At 36.7% G+C, this 18,951-nt stretch overlaps 3 protein-coding genes and 3 pseudogenes across 6 annotated transcripts; 4 read left to right on the top strand and 2 right to left on the bottom strand.

The window, feature by feature from the left end:
• Positions 1-3: 3 nt before the first annotated feature.
• srz-94 (Serpentine Receptor, class Z) lies at positions 4-3,142 on the bottom strand (the record flags this gene model as incomplete). The annotated part of the gene is made up of 5 exons (NM_074913.2): positions 4-658; positions 709-873; positions 1,026-1,327; positions 1,378-1,501; positions 2,999-3,142. 5 exons carry the CDS (start codon positions 3,140-3,142, stop codon positions 410-412), a joined length of 984 nt encoding a protein of 327 aa, NP_507314.1. The 3' UTR covers positions 4-409.
• A 459-nt stretch (positions 3,143-3,601) lies between these two features.
• srz-93 lies at positions 3,602-5,054 on the bottom strand (annotated as a pseudogene). The gene is made up of 5 exons: positions 4,989-5,054; positions 4,549-4,682; positions 4,205-4,499; positions 3,899-4,059; positions 3,602-3,850 (listed from the first exon to the last, which is right to left on the bottom strand). Coding segments are annotated over exons 1-5 (905 nt in total).
• A 2,876-nt stretch (positions 5,055-7,930) lies between these two features.
• F28B1.11 lies at positions 7,931-9,153 on the top strand (annotated as a pseudogene). Its single transcript has 3 exons — positions 7,931-8,224; positions 8,266-8,924; positions 9,014-9,153. Coding segments are annotated over exons 1-3 (1,093 nt in total).
• Positions 9,154-9,754: 601 nt separating this feature from the next.
• Positions 9,755-11,037, top strand: hpo-33 (uncharacterized protein). Its single transcript, NM_074915.4, has 3 exons — positions 9,755-10,077; positions 10,119-10,760; positions 10,850-11,037. The coding sequence occupies exons 1-3, from the start codon at positions 9,784-9,786 to the stop codon at positions 10,973-10,975; spliced, it is 1,062 nt and encodes a 353-aa protein (NP_507316.2). The 5' UTR covers positions 9,755-9,783; the 3' UTR covers positions 10,976-11,037.
• Positions 11,038-11,991: 954 nt separating this feature from the next.
• On the top strand, positions 11,992-17,018 carry F28B1.2 (Protein-tyrosine-phosphatase). Its single transcript, NM_001356778.3, has 7 exons — positions 11,992-12,310; positions 12,827-13,468; positions 14,012-14,350; positions 14,712-15,371; positions 15,513-15,845; positions 15,895-16,539; positions 16,811-17,018. The coding sequence occupies exons 1-7, from the start codon at positions 11,996-11,998 to the stop codon at positions 16,952-16,954; spliced, it is 3,078 nt and encodes a 1,025-aa protein (NP_001343578.1). The 5' UTR covers positions 11,992-11,995; the 3' UTR covers positions 16,955-17,018.
• A 1,188-nt stretch (positions 17,019-18,206) lies between these two features.
• F28B1.12 lies at positions 18,207-18,809 on the top strand (annotated as a pseudogene). The gene is made up of 2 exons: positions 18,207-18,294; positions 18,662-18,809. Coding segments are annotated over exons 1-2 (236 nt in total).
• Positions 18,810-18,951: the final 142 nt, after the last annotated feature.

The following is an 18,951-nucleotide window of genomic DNA, read 5'->3' on the forward strand; positions in this document are numbered from 1 at the left end:
TAATGATCAAGAACAGTTTTATTGCTCAACATTAAAATCAACACAGACTTCGTAAATAAAATATCGGTCACGTCTTTTCTCCGGCCAGCTGTCCATTTTCTAGTTGAAATTGTGCTGACTAAGTTTGTAGAACCGGTTCGAAACTAAGAAGGGATTGATTCTCTTAGTCTTATGAAATTTTGTAGAGATTACCACAGTAGCAGTTGAGAGAACAAATGTTACTAACACATAGTTAGCCGGGTACTCTATTCGAGTAAGATAAACTGCTCCAACTCGAATTCCAGTGGAGAAATTGAGTTGGTCCCAAGGAGTCGAACTATATTTATAAATTATCTTTTAGATCTACGGGCCAAGAATAATAGTGAATGTATGGGAAATGGACGGCAAGGGTATTTAGTAATAAATAAAATTACGTAATTGAAAAAGCGACATGGGGCAAAATTGGATGCACAGTAGCATCCACTCTACCAAATACAATTTTCAGAAACTTGCAACAATTAAATGACGTAAATAAATTATAAAGCTCGTTCAAATTACATCTCAAATACGATAACTGAATAACCAGTGGCATTGCCATAAAATCCACAATAGACATTGAGCTTACGAACAAAACCGAGCCTTCGTCAAAAAAAATCGGAATAGATATAGTTACAGTAATCTGAAAAAAAATCAGCTTGACGTGTCGATAAGTGAAGTGTAAAAACACACTATTTTGAAAAACAAAACCATGATGCTCTGGATAAACATATATTTTTGTATGTAAATGTGTTGTTGGGAATGTAGATGTCGGTTTTTCTTCATACCAGTTATGATAGAAATGTTTATAAATGGGGTTAGCAAGCATATGAACATGTTCACAGCAATGTATAAAACCTACAAATCATGCTAAAGCACTTTTTCTCTTTTTTCGCAGCGCCTTTAAATATCTGGATTTTCAGTGTCAAACAGAACATTAAAAATTTACACACATTTTTTTCTTTAAAAGTTCAAACTTTCACTATTTTTAATAGTAAAAGATGTCTTACCAAATAGAAACCTGATGTGATATTCATAAGCTCGTTGCCCAACAATTTCTCAAAGTGAAGAACTAATATTGCACTACATACAAAATCCTTTAGAACGAAAAACACGTTAAAATTCCTGACATACTTGCTTATATAATTTTGTGAATACAAAAAGTCGTATGGAAATTGGTATTTTAGATAGCTCATAATTGCCAGCGAGAACAATAATAAATGGAATGTTTGTTGTAGAATGTGAAGAATATAAATTAGAAAAAGAGTGAACACAGCTACAATTTTCATCAAATTCTCATCATTCTGAATACCTAAGATGGAACAACAGTTATTCTTGATATTTTTTGTTAAGTCTAATTACCCAAATGAGCTTTTGTCGAGTTGCTCTCACGTGAAATACAAAAAAATAATACAATAGCAAGTACGATGAACACAAAATACGATAATTTCACAGCTTTGTAAAAGAATTTGACGATTGGTAAATTCTGAATTACGATATATAAATGTATATAACTGGACGAATTTCGTAATGAAACTGCTCAAAAATTTTTCCGAAATTTTTTATGGCAGTACAAAATTTCAAAAAAGCTACACTGATTTTAGCTAAAATCTCGAATTTCGGCCACTTTTCTGTGTCAAATCTGTCCGAAGTTAACTTTTTTGGAATAATCATCCTTTATTTCATATTTTGGTAGTTTATCTCATTTAATTTCGTTGATTAAGGTACAGTGCCGGCCAAAAACATATCCCGTTTTCTTTTTTTGGTAAATTTACAAATTTTCCAATCGAGCACAACTTTAAAACTAGAAAACTTATCGAGAAAAGTTCAACTGATATTGCCCATGATTTCGTCCACTCGTATTCAATTGTTTAAGTTGTTTACCAGCGTAACGACAAAAAATACAGCGGCCGACATCTCGTGAGCCCGTTTTTGAGAACGTTTACTGATTCGGCCGTATCTCGAAAACGAAATTTTTTCAGGAAATACTGTTAGAGTAAAATAGCTTTCATACTATTTGTTATTGTTTGTGCCTATTCACTTTGTTCTCAAAAATTCTGCAAAAAAGTTATGGGAGTGCAAACTTGAATAGTGTACGGCCACGCCTTGAACATTTCTCGCAAACGATGAATTTATTTCCTGAATCTTGATATTGTGTTTGAATATAGCTTAATTGTAATTTTACATGTGTTATTTCTAGAAAACGCTCGAAAAAAATATTTTGAACTAAGTAACCTGATTTTTGGTTATAGTGGGTAGGTGGCACCTAGTGAGCGACAAGTTTGCACTCCCATAACTTTTTTGCTGAATTTTTCAGAACAAAGTGAATAGACACAAACGATGACAAATAGTCTGGGGACTATTTCCCTATAACAACATTTCCTGAAAAAAATTAGTTTTCGAGATACGGCCGAATCAGTAAGAATTGTCAAAAACGGGCTCACGAGATGTCGGACGCTGTATTTTTTGTCGTTACACTGGTAAACAACTCAAACAATTGAATACAAGTAGACGAAATCATGGGCAATACTTCATCAGTTAAGTTTTTCTCGATAAGTTTTCTAGTTTTAAAGTTGTGCTCGTTTGGAAAATTTGTAAATTTACCAAAAAACGAAAACGGGCTATGTTTTTGACCGGCCCTGTACATTTAAAGCCGACAGGTAACCAAAAATTATAGAAATTGGTTACTTATCGGCTTTAAATGTCTCTTACTATGAAATAAAATATGATTATTCCAAAAAAGTCAACCTCGGGCAGATGCGACACGGAAAGATGGGCAAAATTCGAGATTTTAGCTAAAATTAGTGCAATTTTTTTCAAAATTTTGAACCGCCATAAAAAATTTCTGAACAAATTTTGAGAAGTTTCATTACGAAATTCGTTCATTTCGGCCCATTTTTGGTCTATACGTTCAAAATCGTCCGAACCGTTGGTCCTCCTTTAATTGGTGTACGCTTACAATATATTTCATCATCAAACGTACTTTTTCCTTATGCTTCTTCAGATTGTGAACGTAAAAGTAAAATGGAAGAGTTAAATAAGATATGAAGAGAGAAACTAGCATTGCTATCATAGCTGAATCAATAATTAAATTGGGAATATATGAGAAATCGAGCGTTGTATTCATTGTGATATCCACAAAGTCTGAGCTGACAAACGCTCACATCGTTTCCAGGGTAGCAGAAAATGGACAGGTGAAATATTGAGCAAATCGCAAAGTTAGGAAAACATTCTCGAACTTACATAGAACAAATAAAAAACCGCCTGTTATTTGAATGAATTGTATTCTTTGTTACGAATTGAAGGTCTATGACTTGACTTTAGCTTTGGTAATAAAAGCTCGATACGGGATCTGATAGAAGATCACAAGAATTTTAATGCCTTTTCGAAAAAAAGTTATATCGGCGCAGAGTGATCGCCATTGTGTAAGATATTGTTAATTTTGACCAGCTCTTGAAATGCCATGTACCATCGGTTTTTGATTCTGGATCACACAATGCCACTAGTTCCAACTGTCCTCAGAATGTAAAACATTGGCCAAAAAACCTTAGCAATTGTTTTATTGCTCATATTAATTAAGTAAAAATTAAGTAATTGAAAATGCAATCGGATGTACAATTGAATGTACAGTAGCATCCATTCTACCAAACACAATTTTCAGAAACTTGAAAAAATTAAATGACGTAAATAAAGTATACAGCTCGTTCAAATTGCATCTCAAATACGACAGCTGAATTATCCAAGGCGTTGTGATAACATCAGTAATAATCATGCTAAATGGCCATCCAAATGTGATATCAGCATTGAAAAAGTATACATAAACCGGTACAGTGATCTGAAAAACAAATTTTGACACTCCAATGATAGAAGCGTAAAAACAAACTATTTTCAACAATAAAACCATAATACTCTGGATAAACATGTATTCGTGAATGTAAATGTGTTGTTGGGAATGTAGATGTCGGTTTTTCCTCATACCAACTATAATTGGAATGTATATGAATGGGGTAGGAAGCAGATTACCACGTTCACAATAATGAATAACACCTTAAAATTCTATCACCTTGTTTTTTCACTAGCACCTTTAGTGAAAATAAGAAAATCAAAATCTCAATCCAAAACTGGTTCCCTAAAGCCGGACCACGCAATGTTAGCCACACGTTGTGGTCAAGATAATAATACACCTTACCAAATAAGTAATATAACTGATATCCATAATCTTGTCGCCCAACAACTTTCCAAGGTGAAGAAACAAAATTGCACCACGAACGAAGTCCTTTAAGGCAAAAAACACGTTCAATTTTCTTACATACTTGCTTGTATAATTTTGTGAATATAAGAAATCGTATGGAAATTGGTATTTAAGATAGCTCATAATTGCCAGAGAAAGCAATAAAAAATGGAACGTTTGTTGTAAAATGTGAAGAATGTACATCAGAAGACATATAGGCAAAGATATTATGCCATACACTGTTTTGATGAAACTAAAAAATGGAAGATTTTATTTTGGTAAATAACATGAAATCAAAATACCTATTTGGGTTTAGATCGGGTTGCAAAATGTTCCTAAAAACAGTCTTAAACATTATACCGATGAATATCAAGAAGGTAAACACAAAATACGACAATTTAACAACTTTGTAAAATAACTGAACAATGTGTAAACTCTGAAACGCTTTTATTTCCTTTTCAAAAAACATATTTTTTTAAAATTTATAGTCAATTAGTTTTAAACACCAATATTTTGTCAGAAGTGTCTGAAACCCACAAAAAAATGTTTTATGAAATTACATCAAAAGAAAATTAAAACATTCTGTTAAAACGCGCATTCGGTTATTTTTATAAAAGTTTTTCTCGTATGAAAACTTGATATACAAAATTTTCTCTCAACGCACTTTTTCTTTGTGTCGTCTCAATTTGTGCACATAACAATAAAATGGAAGAGTTAAATAAGATATAATAAAACAAGTTACCAATGATGCCACAGATGAATTCGTTAATGAGTCGGGAATATATGAAAAGTCAAGTGTTGTATTCATACCGATATCGAAAAAAGTCTGAGCTGGTAAATGCTAGCTTTGTTTCTAATCAAAAAGTTGGCAGGTATATTTGTAAACTGAAAAAAGCTGAAATAACACTGTTCTAGGTCAGAAAAAAAATCTACATTTATGAGAAAAATCTTTTTTTTTTTCAAAATTACAATTAAAAGTCATTTCGAACGAGTCGGTAATCGCTTGGGCCGGGGGGCGGGAGGGGGAGGGGATGAGTTCAACTCTCCACAGCCTAAAAATACAAATTGTGGTTCACGTTATTATTTTTCATGGCTTAAAAATTACAATTAAAATGACGGCATGTAATACACAAGTACCATCTGGATATGTACCAATTACACATCATCTTAACTCAATTGTTAATAACGATATCGTTTTTGATTTAGACCTGGACGCATAGACTAGAGGCTTTTGTTCTGTTCACAGTATTTCATAATGTTGGGAACAATTCCAGACAACTTTGAACGTTTGTTATAATATTAGAAAAAATTAAGCTCCGGATCATATCAATAACCAAGTCCCTCAATTCTAGATCTATTCGTTTTGAAAAACGCATTCTTTCATCACCTAACAATGCAGCAGCAAAAGCCATCATTTCGTCTCGTCTCCGGAGCAAAACTACACTACCCACTATCGTTCATCAAGGCATCGACCTCAATTCGGACAAGGATAAAGCCGCCGCCTTTGCTTCAATTTTTCTGGACAATTTCAGTACTTCCAGTGCTAATGTCCATTCATCTTGCAGCTCCTCTCGTCCTTCAACAACTCCTCTTGTCCTCTCTAGTTCCAATGCCCTTGACCTATTTCCTTCTTAGATTATCGAATCGGTACTGCTGAAACTGCCCCCCAAATGTGGATTTTCCAGTCATCACGCAAACTATTTTGTCATGAAAAATTGTGCCATAACTTTGGCCTATCCCTTGTCTATAATATTTCAGCATTCTCTTCAGACTTCTTCTGTTCCCAAAGCATGGAAACATGCCTTCATCATCCCTGTCCCAAAGAAAGGAAATCTCGCTGAACCATCCAACTACCGCCCCATTTCTATCACTGATCCTTTTTGTAGAGTATTCGAACGAATCCTTTGCACTCGCATAAAAATTGATTTTGCCCACCTTTTCAGTAAATTTCAACATGGGTTTTTGGCGCATCGTTCCTGTACCAACTCTCTCGTATTGTCCCACGCCAATTACTATCACATCCTTCATACCCACAAGTCACTTGATGTCATATTCTTTGACTTTCAGAAAGCTTTTGATCGGGTTCCGCATTCTCTTCTTCTTCAAAAACTTGAATTATTTGGTATTCCCCTCCCTATCATCAATTGGTTCGGTGACTTCCTGCCAGAACGATCATTCTCTGTTAAAGTTAACGACTCTATCGTGAAATCTGCCCAACCTATTATCTCTGGAGTTCCTCAGGGTTCGGTCTCCGGACCCTTACTTTTCTTGATCTTTATAAATGACCTTCTACTCAGCCTACCCACCGAACTTTGTTTTGGTGCTTTTGCAGATGACATTAAGCTTTACTCTTATGATCACGTTGTTTTACAAAAAGGCATCGACACTGTTGTTGAATGGTCTATATCTAACTCCCTTCCTCTTGCTCACGCCAAAACTGCTCTTCTAAGGCTGGAATCAAAAAACCCAGTTCATCCCTAATTAATTCAAAATCAACTTATACATGAAACTTCTACCGTTCGTGACCTTGGTCTCATTACGGACTCCTCTCTGAACTTTAAAGCCCATATCAATAGAACTGTAGCTCTTGCTCTCCTGAGATCAAAACAACTACTCAAAAGCTTCAAATCTAGTTCCCCCTCATTCTACGCTTATTTATTTAATTCTTATGTACTCCCTATAATCGAATATTGCTCAGTCGTCTACTCTCCCTCTCCTAACTCTAAACTCTCAGCTCATCTTGAAAAACCTCTTAGATCATTCTCTCGACAAGTATTACAAAGATGCAATATATCATTTACTTCTTATGAAAACCGTCTTCAAATTCTTAATATCTACTCGATTCGTCATCGAAGGCTTAAGGCAAAGCTTCTACTTCTTTATAAATTCATAAGCGGTACCTCTTACTTCCCAAATCTAAACGATCTTATCAGAATTACAGAGTCTAAAAGAAGGCCTATGATTATTATATGTACAAAACCAAAAATTACTGATTTTTTCACCTCAACTGTCCCCGTTTGGAATGCTATTTTACATAATACTCCCCATTTCCTTTCTCCCCGTGAATTTGTTAAAGTCATTGATTCCTCCACACGGGTTTCTAATTTCCCCCCTGTTTTCAAATGGAAGAGGTGGCCGTGAAAAAAGCGACCCCCGGTCGAGGTTCGCTTTTTTCACGGCCACCTTTTCCATTTGAAAACAGGGGGGGGGGGGAAATTAGAAACCCGTGCTCCATAACACGGTTTTGAATAATTTTGTTTTTCGGTTATAATTAATTCTATGATCTCTAATTTCCCAAAAATGTCATCTTTCTTTTTTTTCCTTTCTTCTCTCAATGCCGGTCTATTTTTTCCTCTCTTTGTCGGACTCGTGAGGGTCCCGACCTTATTATTGTTTTGATTAACTTTGATTAAACAATAAAATCACTTGTGGGTCATCCTCAAGGCAATTAAAAAAATGGTGCGCAAAAAATCTTTTGAAATCACCTAGACACAATACGTGGACAGAACATCAATCAAAATTATTACTCAGTTCAAAAGCACAGGCAACGATCACTTGTTGTTAATAGCAAATTACTGCATGGCTGCATAATAAATATTCAATAGTCATTTTCCATATAAACCGACCTTCAGCTTCCACAGCAAATCGGTTCATTTCAACGGAATTTCCGGTTGCAGAAGCAATATGAGAATAATCCTGTTAATCGTTTGTTCTCTTCTACAACATGTTTTCGGCTGTCTTGTGCTACAGGACTACGTGAAAGCAAATATGACGGATTGTAAATGCCCAACAGTTAACTTCTTGACTCAACATGACATTCAAAACAACGAAGGAGGAAAGTATTTGAAGGATCATCAAGTGTGGAATCCCGTCATTGATGCTGGTGAGGATTGCTTGATGTGGATCACGTGTAAACCAGTTCCTGGAGTCAGTTCATTCCTTACTGTGCTCTTCAGAAGCTATGGTCCTCCAATATACGTGAGTTATGGTATAGTAAACATACAATTTTATTGGTTCAGATTAACCGAGTGGTGGCAAATCAATCTACGTTTGCCCCACAACCAAGAACAATTGGCGACTTGTATTGTAGAGAACACATGAGTGGTTTTTCCAAGAAGCCGTTGTCAAAGATCTTTCTTTTGCCTGTGTCGCTGACTCACACAGCTGTGATTGTCCACAAATTGAAGTTGATACGGACTCGGGAGCGATTGTTGAGAATCGAAGGCCATTGGCCACTGACCAATGTGGTTATATCAGTGCAAGATGTCCTGTCAGTAACGACAGTGTCATTGATAAACCATTTTTATATTCTACTACAACTGACGCAATATATAGCGGACAAGGCAAAGGAAATTACGCTTCATTGCTTTACCGGTATGAAGATCTTTTTTGTGCAAGAGGGAAAGAACTCACATGGTACATTGGAAACTTGAAGTTAGAAAATCCAGTCGTAAAATGCAATACCGACATAGAAGTATACAATGAGACGGCTAGCACGAACTGTGGAGTGTTTAAAGCTGTCAACAGTTTGAAAGATGTTAAACCGCATCACATAATTGGTGTCTATTCACAAGCATGGCTGGGGAACAGTACATAGACTGCTGGCGAACAATTCCAGATCACCTGTGAGCCAGAATACAAACCAGTGGTTTACAGTTACAACAATCAACCCATTGAGGTAGTGCTGGAAATATTTAATTATTGATGAAAATAATATAGTGACTAAAATATCCATTGAAACTTCTCTCATAAACGGATTTTTCCTAGATCTCCGACCAGGCACCAGTGATTAAATGCGCCTACAATCCCCTGACCAACTTTGCCTCAATGTGGGTTGCGAACGGGATTAGAGTTCTTGAGCAAGCTGGAGCATGTATGAAACTTCAACCTGAAAACGTTTTGAAAGTATTATTCATTTTAACGGCGTGTTTTTTTTCAATAAATCTTATAGAAAAGTTACAACTTACAAATGAAAACATCAAATGGCAACTAAGTAACAAGCAACTTCCTCATTAATTTACAGAAATGAGAAAGATAAGCAAGCATTCCTGTGTTTCATGGTATTTCAAGATGCACGCAATTGCTGATAGGACAATAAATTTTTATAATTGACGTACATCACATGTTCATAGTCCGTCATTTCGGCACCATATGAATATTTTTTAACACTTGCCCCGCTGGCGCTACTCCATCTTCAAATCTAAACAATTTTGTTTGTTCGTTGCATTACAATATTGAAACATTAAAACATTAAAACAAAAAAAAACAAATTTAAAAAATTGACGTGCAAGTTGCACAAAGTTTTCTTACACCAGTTAATTCGTTTTTTTTAATTTACAATCTTGAGGAACTATAAAGTTATCAATCGATCGATCATTATTCAGTTCAAAAGCCCATCCAACGATCACTTGTTGTCCAATGTAAATAACTTCGTGGCTGCATAATGAATATTCATCACTAATTTTCCATATAAGCCGCCCCGCAGCTCCCATTCCTGACCGGTTCATTCCAACCGAATTTCCGGTTGCAGAAGCAATATGAGAATATTCCTGTTAATCGTTTATTTTCTCCTACAGGATGTATCCGGCTGTCTTGTGCTTCACGACTATTTGAATCCCGACATGCGGGGTTGCAAGTGCCCAGCGGTTAAACTGTTCAACCAAGAGGACGTTCGTAAAAATGAGGGAGGGCGCTATTTGGAGGATCATCAAGTGTGGGATCCCATCGTTGAATCAGTTGGTGACTGCTTTTTACGGATTATGTGTAAACCAGTTCCTGGAGTCCGTTCATTCCTTACTGTGCTCTTCAGAAGCAATGGTCCTCCAATATACGTGAGTTATGGTATAGTAAACAAATAATTGATTTTGTTCAGATCAACCGAGTGGTGGCAAATCAATCTACGTTTGTCGAACAACCACGATCAATTGGCGACTTTGGATGCAAAGAATACAATGGAGGATATGCATGGTTCTTCCATGAAGCCGTTATCGAAGACCTTTCTTTTGCCTGTGTCGCTGACTCACACAGCTGTGATTGTCCACAAATTGAAGTTGATACGGACTCGGGAGCGATTGTTACCAATCAAATGCCATTGGCCACTGACCAATGTGGTTTCATCAATGCAAGATGCTCTGCCAGTGACGACAAGCCATTTTTATATTCTACTACAACTGACGCAATATATAGCGGAAAAGGCAAAGGAGGTTATGCTTCATCGATTCATCGTTATGAAGATCTTCTTTGTGTCAGAGGGAAAGAACTCACATGGTACATTGGAAACTTGAAATTAGACAATCTAGTAGTAAAATGCAATACCGATGAGAGGGCGCAGTGGGATTGTGGGATGTTTAAAGCTGTCATCAGTTTGCAAGAATTTAAACCGCATCACATAATTGGTGTCTATTCACAAGCACAGCTTGGGACCATTTTGTGGATGTTAGGCGATCAATTTCAGATCATCTGCGAGCCTGAATACAAACCAGTGGTTTTCAGTGCAAACAATGAACCCATTGAGGTAATAATTAAAATATAAAGTTATTGATGAACACAATATAGTGACTAAAGTATCCATTGAAACTTCTGTCATAAACAGATTTTTCTTAGATCTCCGACCAGGCACCAGCGATTGAATGCGCCTACAATCCAATGACCAACTTTGCCTCAATGTGGGTTGTGAACGGAATTAGAGTCTTCGATCCAGCTGGAGCATGGATTAAACTTGAGACATGAAAACGGTCCTAAAGTATCATTCACTTTAACAGTTTGTTTTTCTCAATAAATCTTTAAATAAAGCTACAACTTGCACATGAATAAATCAAATGGCAACTTCCTCAATTGTTCGCAGAAATGAAAAAGATAAGCAAGCCTTAATAATGTTATAGGATCTTCTGGAAAAATCGAGAAAATTCTGGAATGTTCTAGAGCCTTTTGGAAAATTTGAAAATATTCTGGGATGTTCTAGAACCTTCTGGAAAAATTGAGAAAATTCTGGAATGTTCTAGAGCCTTTTGGAAAATTCGAGAAAATTCTGGAATGTTCTAGAGCCTTTTGGAAAATTTGAAAAAATTCTGGGATGTTCTAGAACCTTCTGGAAAAATTGAGAAAATTCTGGAATGTTCTAGAGCCTTTTGGAAAATTTGAGAAAATTCTGGAATGTCCTAGAACCTTTTGGAAAAATTGAGAAAATTCTGGAATGTTCTAGAACCTTCTGGAAAAATTGAGAAAATTCTGGAATGTTCTAGAGCCTTTTGGAAAATTCGAGAAAATTCTGGAATGTTCTAGAGCCTTTTGGAAAATTTGAAAAAATTCTGGGATGTTCTAGAACCTTCTGGAAAAATTGAGAAAATTCTGGAATGTTCTAGAGCCTTTTGGAAAATTTGAGAAAATTCTGGAATGTCCTAGAACCCTTTGGAAAATTTGAAAAAACTGTGGAATCATTAAAAGAACATCTATGGGACATGTATTTTTGATTCTACCAGTCGTTGGCCGCGCCGGAGGCAATATATTAGGTGAACGGGTAAAAATATGAAAAACTAGTGTGGGGTTACTGTAACCAATAAGATCTACATAGTTTAGAAGATTAGTGCTGATATCGCAAGATTTCTGATGACTACATTGTTCAAAAGAACATGCAATGATGTCTTGTTGGAATATGCAAATTGTTTCGTGGTTAAATTGAATATGCATCGTTATAATGTCCCATAAAAGCTGACCCTTGAAGTGGATAGCTTCACTTTCACTTCTGGCAAAATGTTTGGTTCCAAAAATTATATGAAAACAATTCTTCTTCTCTTATACTTCTTTCGGGAGAGTGTTGATTGTTGTCTCGTGGTCAACTCAGTTCGGAATCCGAACATGCGTAATTGCAAGTGCCCTGCAATCAGCCTATTAACTCAAGAGCAGATCCGTAACAATGTAGAAGGCAAATATTTGGGAGATCATCAAGTGTGGGAACCCATAGTTGAAGCTCAAGATGATTGCTCATTGCAAGTCACATGTAAGCCGGTGCCCGGAGTTCGTTCCTTTTTCACTGTAATGTTCAGAAGCAACGGACCTCCAATCTACGTGAGTTCTAACTAAATAAACCTGGAAATAAATTCCGAATGGTACAGTTTTTGATAGCTTTTTTAAAATCATAATACAAAAAATGAATACCCGCCCATAAGTGGTTGTTTACTTATTACCACAGTCTTTCGAGCATTCGGTAAAGCTATAAAAATGCTCCATTGAAGGTGGAGTAGCAAAATTCTTTGCTTTTTTAGACCCAAAAAACTTTTAAATTTTCGTAATGAGACGATCTGAAATTATTTCAAAAAAAAGTTATGACCTCTCAGAGTGTTATATATTTTCGGTGGATGGGTGCACAAAATTGTACCATATTTGTGCACCCATCGACCGAAAAAGCATTTCAACTGACGAAATAACACGTAATAAACTGTGAAGACATGCATTAAGGAAAACATCTCATTACGATATTTGGTAATTTTTGAACCAGTTTGGGTCTAACAAAACAAAAGTCTCAAACTTCGCTACTTTATCTTTGATAAATAACACAATATCTAGTGAACGCTATTCTTTTAGATCAATAGAGTGGTGGCAGAACAATCAACGTATCTTAAACAACCGAGAAGTTTTGATGGCCTGTCATGCGGTGCATACAGTGGAAAAGATCAATGGCACTTTATCCTTGACCCTATTCGCGATTTATCCCTCGCGTGTGTTGCTGATGTCTACAGCTGTGACTGCCTGCGAGTCTCAATCGACACCAAATCAGGAGCATCTTCTGTGGATCGAATGCCATCGGCCACTGACCAATGTGGTTTCTTCAATGCCACATGCTCGGAAGATGATTATACGCCGTTTTTGCATTCTTCTACAAGTTCTTTCATATTTTCTCAAGGCACACGTCATTTCAAATCGGTTAGTTACGAAGATCTGCTTTGCGTGAAGGAAAAAGAGACATTCGATTGGTACTTTGGAAACTTGAAGTTGGGCGATGCAAGTATAACGTGCAAACCACATACGGATAATAAACTGTACTATACTTGCGGGATGTTTAAGTCCATTCGAAGTTTGGAAGATTTTGAATGGTATCACAAAAAAGGAGATTTTGCAAATGCAGAATTAGGATCAATCACATGGGATCCATCGTGGGAGTTCTTCATGTTCTGTGAAGATGGACATAAACCAGTCGTCTTCAGCGAGAACAATCCACCTATAGAGGTAAATATTATTTCACTTTCATTTTAAAGTACTGACAAGGGAAGCCTTTCAGCTCGTCCTCGGACTTCCGAATGAAACCTATTATAATTGAAAGAGGACCTTAATAGAAGGTCACTCCAAAATTTTTAGTCTCGGAGGAGCACTTTGAAGTGGGTAAACATCGATCTGAAAAGCCCTGTGCTCGAAAAACGCATTCTCTTTGGATATCTCCGTGAGAAAAATTTTTATGGCTAAGTGATCAACTACAAAGTTGTTTATTATAACTTAAAGTACAACTTTGTAGTTGATCGTTTTTTATCAAAAAATTTGTTGGCTGAGATAAAGTTGTGTAAAGTTCGGCACATTCATGCTCGTATTATTATCTTCTTTTCCTGTTCATATCTCGACCAACAAATTTTTTGATAAAATTGTGAGGATTTGTTTACAGTTACCTTAATTGTTGATAATCTACGAAACGTCATATTCGTAGAATATCTAGAACACGTAAAATAAAAATAACATCTGAAACATAATTTTAAAAAAACTATCTGTGGTTTCTTACAGGTTAACTACATGGGACCGATCATTAGATGCATTAATAAACCATTGAATCCATATATATATTACTGGGTCGCAAACGGAATCCAGTTAATCAATCCAGCAGGAGCGTGCGTAAAATACTCCGAACCCGTTGAAATGCAAAAGTGCAAATGCAATGTTAAACTATTCAATAAAAAAAACGTCCAGAACAATGTAGGAGGCAACTATTTCTACTATAATACCGTGTGGCAACCAATCGTTAAAACTAATGATGATTGCTTATTATCGATCACGTGTAGGCCAATGTCTGGAATCAGCTCATTCCTCACTGTGCTCTTTAGAAGTAATGGGCCTCCAATTTACGTATGTTTGATTTGAACTGATAGTACTCAATAAAATTAAGTCCCGCTAATTTGGGGGGTCATTTTCAGGATTTACGCCAAAATAAAGATCCCCACCAACGACATAAACCGACATCTAACAGGTTCGCACTATATTTATTTCGCGTGGCTCTCCTGTGTTTGTGTCACGCCCACAGAGGGGTGAACATATTGTGACGAGTAACCACCAGGTGTCGGAATATGAAGTGGGTCTGAATCATGATTTTTGTGTAATCCCTGAAAGTGATCCTCGAAATGAGCGGGGCTAACCTCGGGATAATTTTTGGTTTCTGTGGGGACACGTTTTCTGCACCACCGTCAGCCACTCAGAAGATATTTTTCAGATCAATCGAGTAGTGGCTAATCAATCGACTTTTGTCGAACAGCCGCGAGCCATCGGTGACATGGAATGCAGGGAGCATGGCGAAACAAATGAATGGTTCTTCCATGGCGAACTTGTTAAAGACTTTGCCTTAGCTTGTATCAGCGACGTGAATAGCTGCAATTGTCCGCAAATCGAGATTGACAAAGACTCGGGAGTGATTGTCGAGGACCGAATGCCATCAGCCATTGATCAATGTGGTTTCTTTAGAGCGTCATGTTCGGCTAGTGGTCACGAGCCATTCTTATACTCTACTTCAACCAGTCCAATATTTAGTGGTCCTGGAACTGATCATTCTTCTATAACATACCGTCTATACGATGATCTTATTTGTTTGAGAGGGCCCATTTCATGGTATTTTGGGTTTGGCAACATGAGGCTTGAAAACGCCACCATTAAATGCAATACCAACAGAGATGTATACAACGAGGACGCATTGTCGGTCTGTGGAGTTTTCAAAGTTATCAACAGTCTCGATGATTTTGGAAAGTATCATAAAATTGGAGACTATGCGCAAGCTCAGATTGAGACCAGTTCATGGACCCCGAGCGATGAATTTCAGATGAACTGTGAATTTGGTGAAAAAGCAGTGGTTTTCAGTGAGAATAACCAACCTATCGAGGTAATACTTCTGAGATATTGAGCGTATTTGAAAATACATGATCCAGCTTGAGATAATTGTAATTCTAAATTCATAGTCCAAAAAATAAGTGATTTGGCACAGACTAAACATAAACTATACTTCTAAATAAATTTCATATAGATCTCCGACCCGGCACAGCTTGTCAAATGCGCCTACAATCCACTGTCCAACTTTGCTTCAATGTGGGTGGTAAAAGGAGTCAGACTTATCAATCCAGCTGGAGCATGCATCCGACAAAAAGCAAACATGACGGATTGCAAATGCCCAACAGTTAACTTCCTAACTCAAAATAACATCCAAAACAATGAAGGCGGAAAATATTTGAAGGATCATCAAGTGTGGGATCCAGTCATTGAAGCCGTTGATTGCTTTATAAAGATCAAGTGTAATCCGATTAATGGCGTCAGCTCGTTCTTCACTATGCTCTTCAGAAGCAATGGGCCTCCGGTTTACGTATGTTTAAAGTACTGAGTAAAAATTTGCAATTCATTTTTTTTTAAAGATCAACCGTGTGGTGGCCAATCAATCTACGTTTGTCGAACAACCACGATCAATTGGTGACTTCGGGTGTAAAGAACACAATGGAGGACATGCGTGGTTCTTCCATGAAGCCGTTGTCAAAGATCTTTCTTTTGCCTGCGTCGCTGACTCACACAGTTGTGACTGTCCACGAATTGAGGTGGATACGGACTCGGGAGTTATTGTTGAAAACCGAATGTCATCGGCAACTGATCAATGTGATTTTATCGATGCGACATGCTCGGCCAGTGATCGCAAACCATTTTTATATTCTACTACAACTCATCAGATATATAGTGGAACTGGAAAAACATATTATGAATCAGAAACCGTACGATATGAAGATCTTCTTTGTGTAAGAGGGGAACTCAAATGGTACATCGGGAACCTTAAGTTAGAAAACCTAGTCATAAAATGCATTACCGACGTAGAAGTATACAATGAGGAGGCTTCCACGTCTTGTGGAGTTTTCAAAGTTGTCACAAGTTTGGAAGATTATCATGTAATTGGAGTCTATTCACAAGTACAACTTGGAATCAACTTGTGGACACCAGGCAACGATTTCCAGATCACCTGTGAGCCTGGTTTCATACCAGTCGTATACAGTGCAAACAATCAACCAATCGAGGTAATGGTGAAAAATATATGATTGGAGATGAACACAACATAGTGACTAGAAAATTTGCCCAAAAAATCTGTATTCTGTGGAATATATCAAAATATTGAAAACCAAATTGTCATTTTAAATTAAGACAAACTCAAACTGAACACATTCGCATTTTCAACGTGAAGGATTGTTGGCTGGTAAGGGAGAAAATTTTCATTTTTAGTCATGATTTTAATATCATTTTTAGTCATGATTTTCATTGAATTTTCACGCATAACTTCATTTTTCACAGATCTCCGACCCTGCACATCGGATTAAATGTGCCTACAGCCCACTGTCCAACTACGCCTCCATGTGGGTTGTAGACGGTATCAGAGTCTTTGATCCAGCTGGAGCATGCATAGATGAAAGTCGGATTCAGAAAACAATTTCTTAATTATGAATTTTCATAGCAACTGAATAGTTTATATGAATTTTTCCTCAATAAATATCAGTAAATATTATGCTCTATGTACAGAAATCATGATTAATCTGTTTGCTAATGTTTTACTGGTTTCCTCGTCTGGAAAATGCTACAACTTGCACAACTGCAAAAGAAGATTTTGCGGACGCACTTCCTGATTATACAGGGTGGTCCATAATTATGGCGACCTGCTACACGCGCGCAAGAACTCGATTTCTGGGGTTACCCTGTTACGAAAGTTTTAAAATTTGATAATTTTTAGAAGTTCACATTATTTCCTGTCGTTTATGCCAATTTCCATACAACATTCTTCAACTTTGAAGGTAGTGACGACCTTACAACATCGGTAGTCTATAATTTTCCTCCATTTTAGAGGATGTCTAGCGCCCGACGTCTCTTGCTGCGCTCATGGGATCAAGTAACTAGTTTCTATGTTTTAAATAATTGCCAAGACTTCGGACATTCAAAATTGCCAAATCCGAGCCGATAGACTTATTTTGAGCCAACTTATGCTCAGATTTAGGTAGCTTTTTGCCCTTTAAAAACAGTGCAAACAGTCCGTTGCAAAAAATTTGCCCAAAAAATCTGTATTCTGTGGAATATATCAAAATATTGAAAACCAAATTGTCATTTTAAATTAAGACAAACTCAAACTGAACACATTCGCATTTTCAACGTGAAGGATTGTTGGCTGGTAAGGGAGAAAATTTACAAAACTTGGGGGAGCTTACTTTTTTTGACTTCATCAACTTTCACAAGATGCCACATCCGGCACCGGACACCAATCTCAAAACTTATTTGTAAAAAGCTTTGTTGTATCAAGGGTATTCCTAATATATAATCAAAATAATAAATCACTCACTTTATCTAATTAAAAAACCACCAATACGCTGAATCGAGCCTACTTGCGCGCCACGGCCGTGTGGATTTTTGAGTGTCTTGAGTTCTGTGCGGCTGTAGGTGGTGATAAATGTCAAGTTTTATATCCCATTTTGTTCTATTTTTTCTAACCAATAAAATGTGTATATTCACTTGTCTTGCTCGCTGTCCAAAAAAGTTACAGTGCCCTAAAGTGGACGCCATAATTATGGACCACCCTGTAATGTTTTTTATTACATCTGATGGCAACTTCCTCAACTGTTTGCGGTCCATATCTTGGATGTACTAGAACCATCAACGAAATTTCAAACTTTTCAGTACCTTCATCTATTCGAAATATGGCGTTAAAGTCCTTAAGGCAGGAGTTCCCGCTATAAATTGCATTGGATTTCCTTAAAACTACATGAAAGAAATGTTCCAATTTGTGGAAACTGGTATACCGTATTTCCTCTATTAGTAAGGCATGCAAAACTAATTTTCGGACACCTAATTTGATGCAAAACTAATGGAGGTGCAAAACTAATTTTCGAACAGGTTTTTTCTCATGTTTGCCATTAATAATATCATCAATTTCAATGACAACTTATGAACCAAAATGGACGAATTTTCCGACTGAAACATTGTCCGAATTGTACTCATTTTTTGCCAACTTTGACTTGTTATACCAAGTCTGTAAGAGTTTTCCTAATTTTTAGAACGATTTTATAATGCAAATTTTGATTTCCTAACATTAGGGAACGAATGAAAGGGTGCAAAACTATTAGAGGTGCCTAACTAATAGAGGAAATACGTTACTTGGAGGCGTCGAGTTTTATTGGATCATTGTTTATACGGAGGCCGTCATTTTTGAAATTATTCCGTCGATTTAAATTCCATTCACAACTGTTTTGTTAATTTTGGAGTTAAGGAGAAGCAAGAACATAATTCAGTAAACGTCAAGAGAACAGATCCAAAAATAAGTGTTACCACACCAAATTTGTAATTACTAGAGACTCTACAAGTACACTAAAATCATCTGTAATCTTGAAGAACTACAACGTTCATCGATCGATCATTATCGTTCAGTTCAAAAGCTCAGGCGACGATCACTG

This window comes from Caenorhabditis elegans, chromosome V (genome assembly GCF_000002985.6).
Source record: "Caenorhabditis elegans chromosome V".
NCBI lineage: Eukaryota > Metazoa > Nematoda > Chromadorea > Rhabditida > Rhabditidae > Caenorhabditis > Caenorhabditis elegans.

What these genes read in the sequence shown, in the direction of transcription:
- hpo-33 (NM_074915.4), top strand. Translation starts at nt 9,784, where the DNA reads ATGAGAATATTCCTGTTAATCGTTTATTTTCTCCTACAGGATGTATCC. An exon ending in GCAATGGTCCTCCAATATAC is followed by an intron (nt 10,078 to 10,118) that starts GTGAGTTATGGT and finishes GATTTTGTTCAG; the next exon opens with ATCAACCGAGTGGTGGCAAA. An exon ending in CAAACAATGAACCCATTGAG is followed by an intron (nt 10,761 to 10,849) that starts GTAATAATTAAA and finishes GATTTTTCTTAG; the next exon opens with ATCTCCGACCAGGCACCAGC.
- F28B1.2 (NM_001356778.3), top strand. Translation starts at nt 11,996, where the DNA reads ATGTTTGGTTCCAAAAATTATATGAAAACAATTCTTCTTCTCTTATAC. An exon ending in AGAATAACCAACCTATCGAG is followed by an intron (nt 15,372 to 15,512) that starts GTAATACTTCTG and finishes AATTTCATATAG; the next exon opens with ATCTCCGACCCGGCACAGCT. An exon ending in CAAACAATCAACCAATCGAG is followed by an intron (nt 16,540 to 16,810) that starts GTAATGGTGAAA and finishes CATTTTTCACAG; the next exon opens with ATCTCCGACCCTGCACATCG.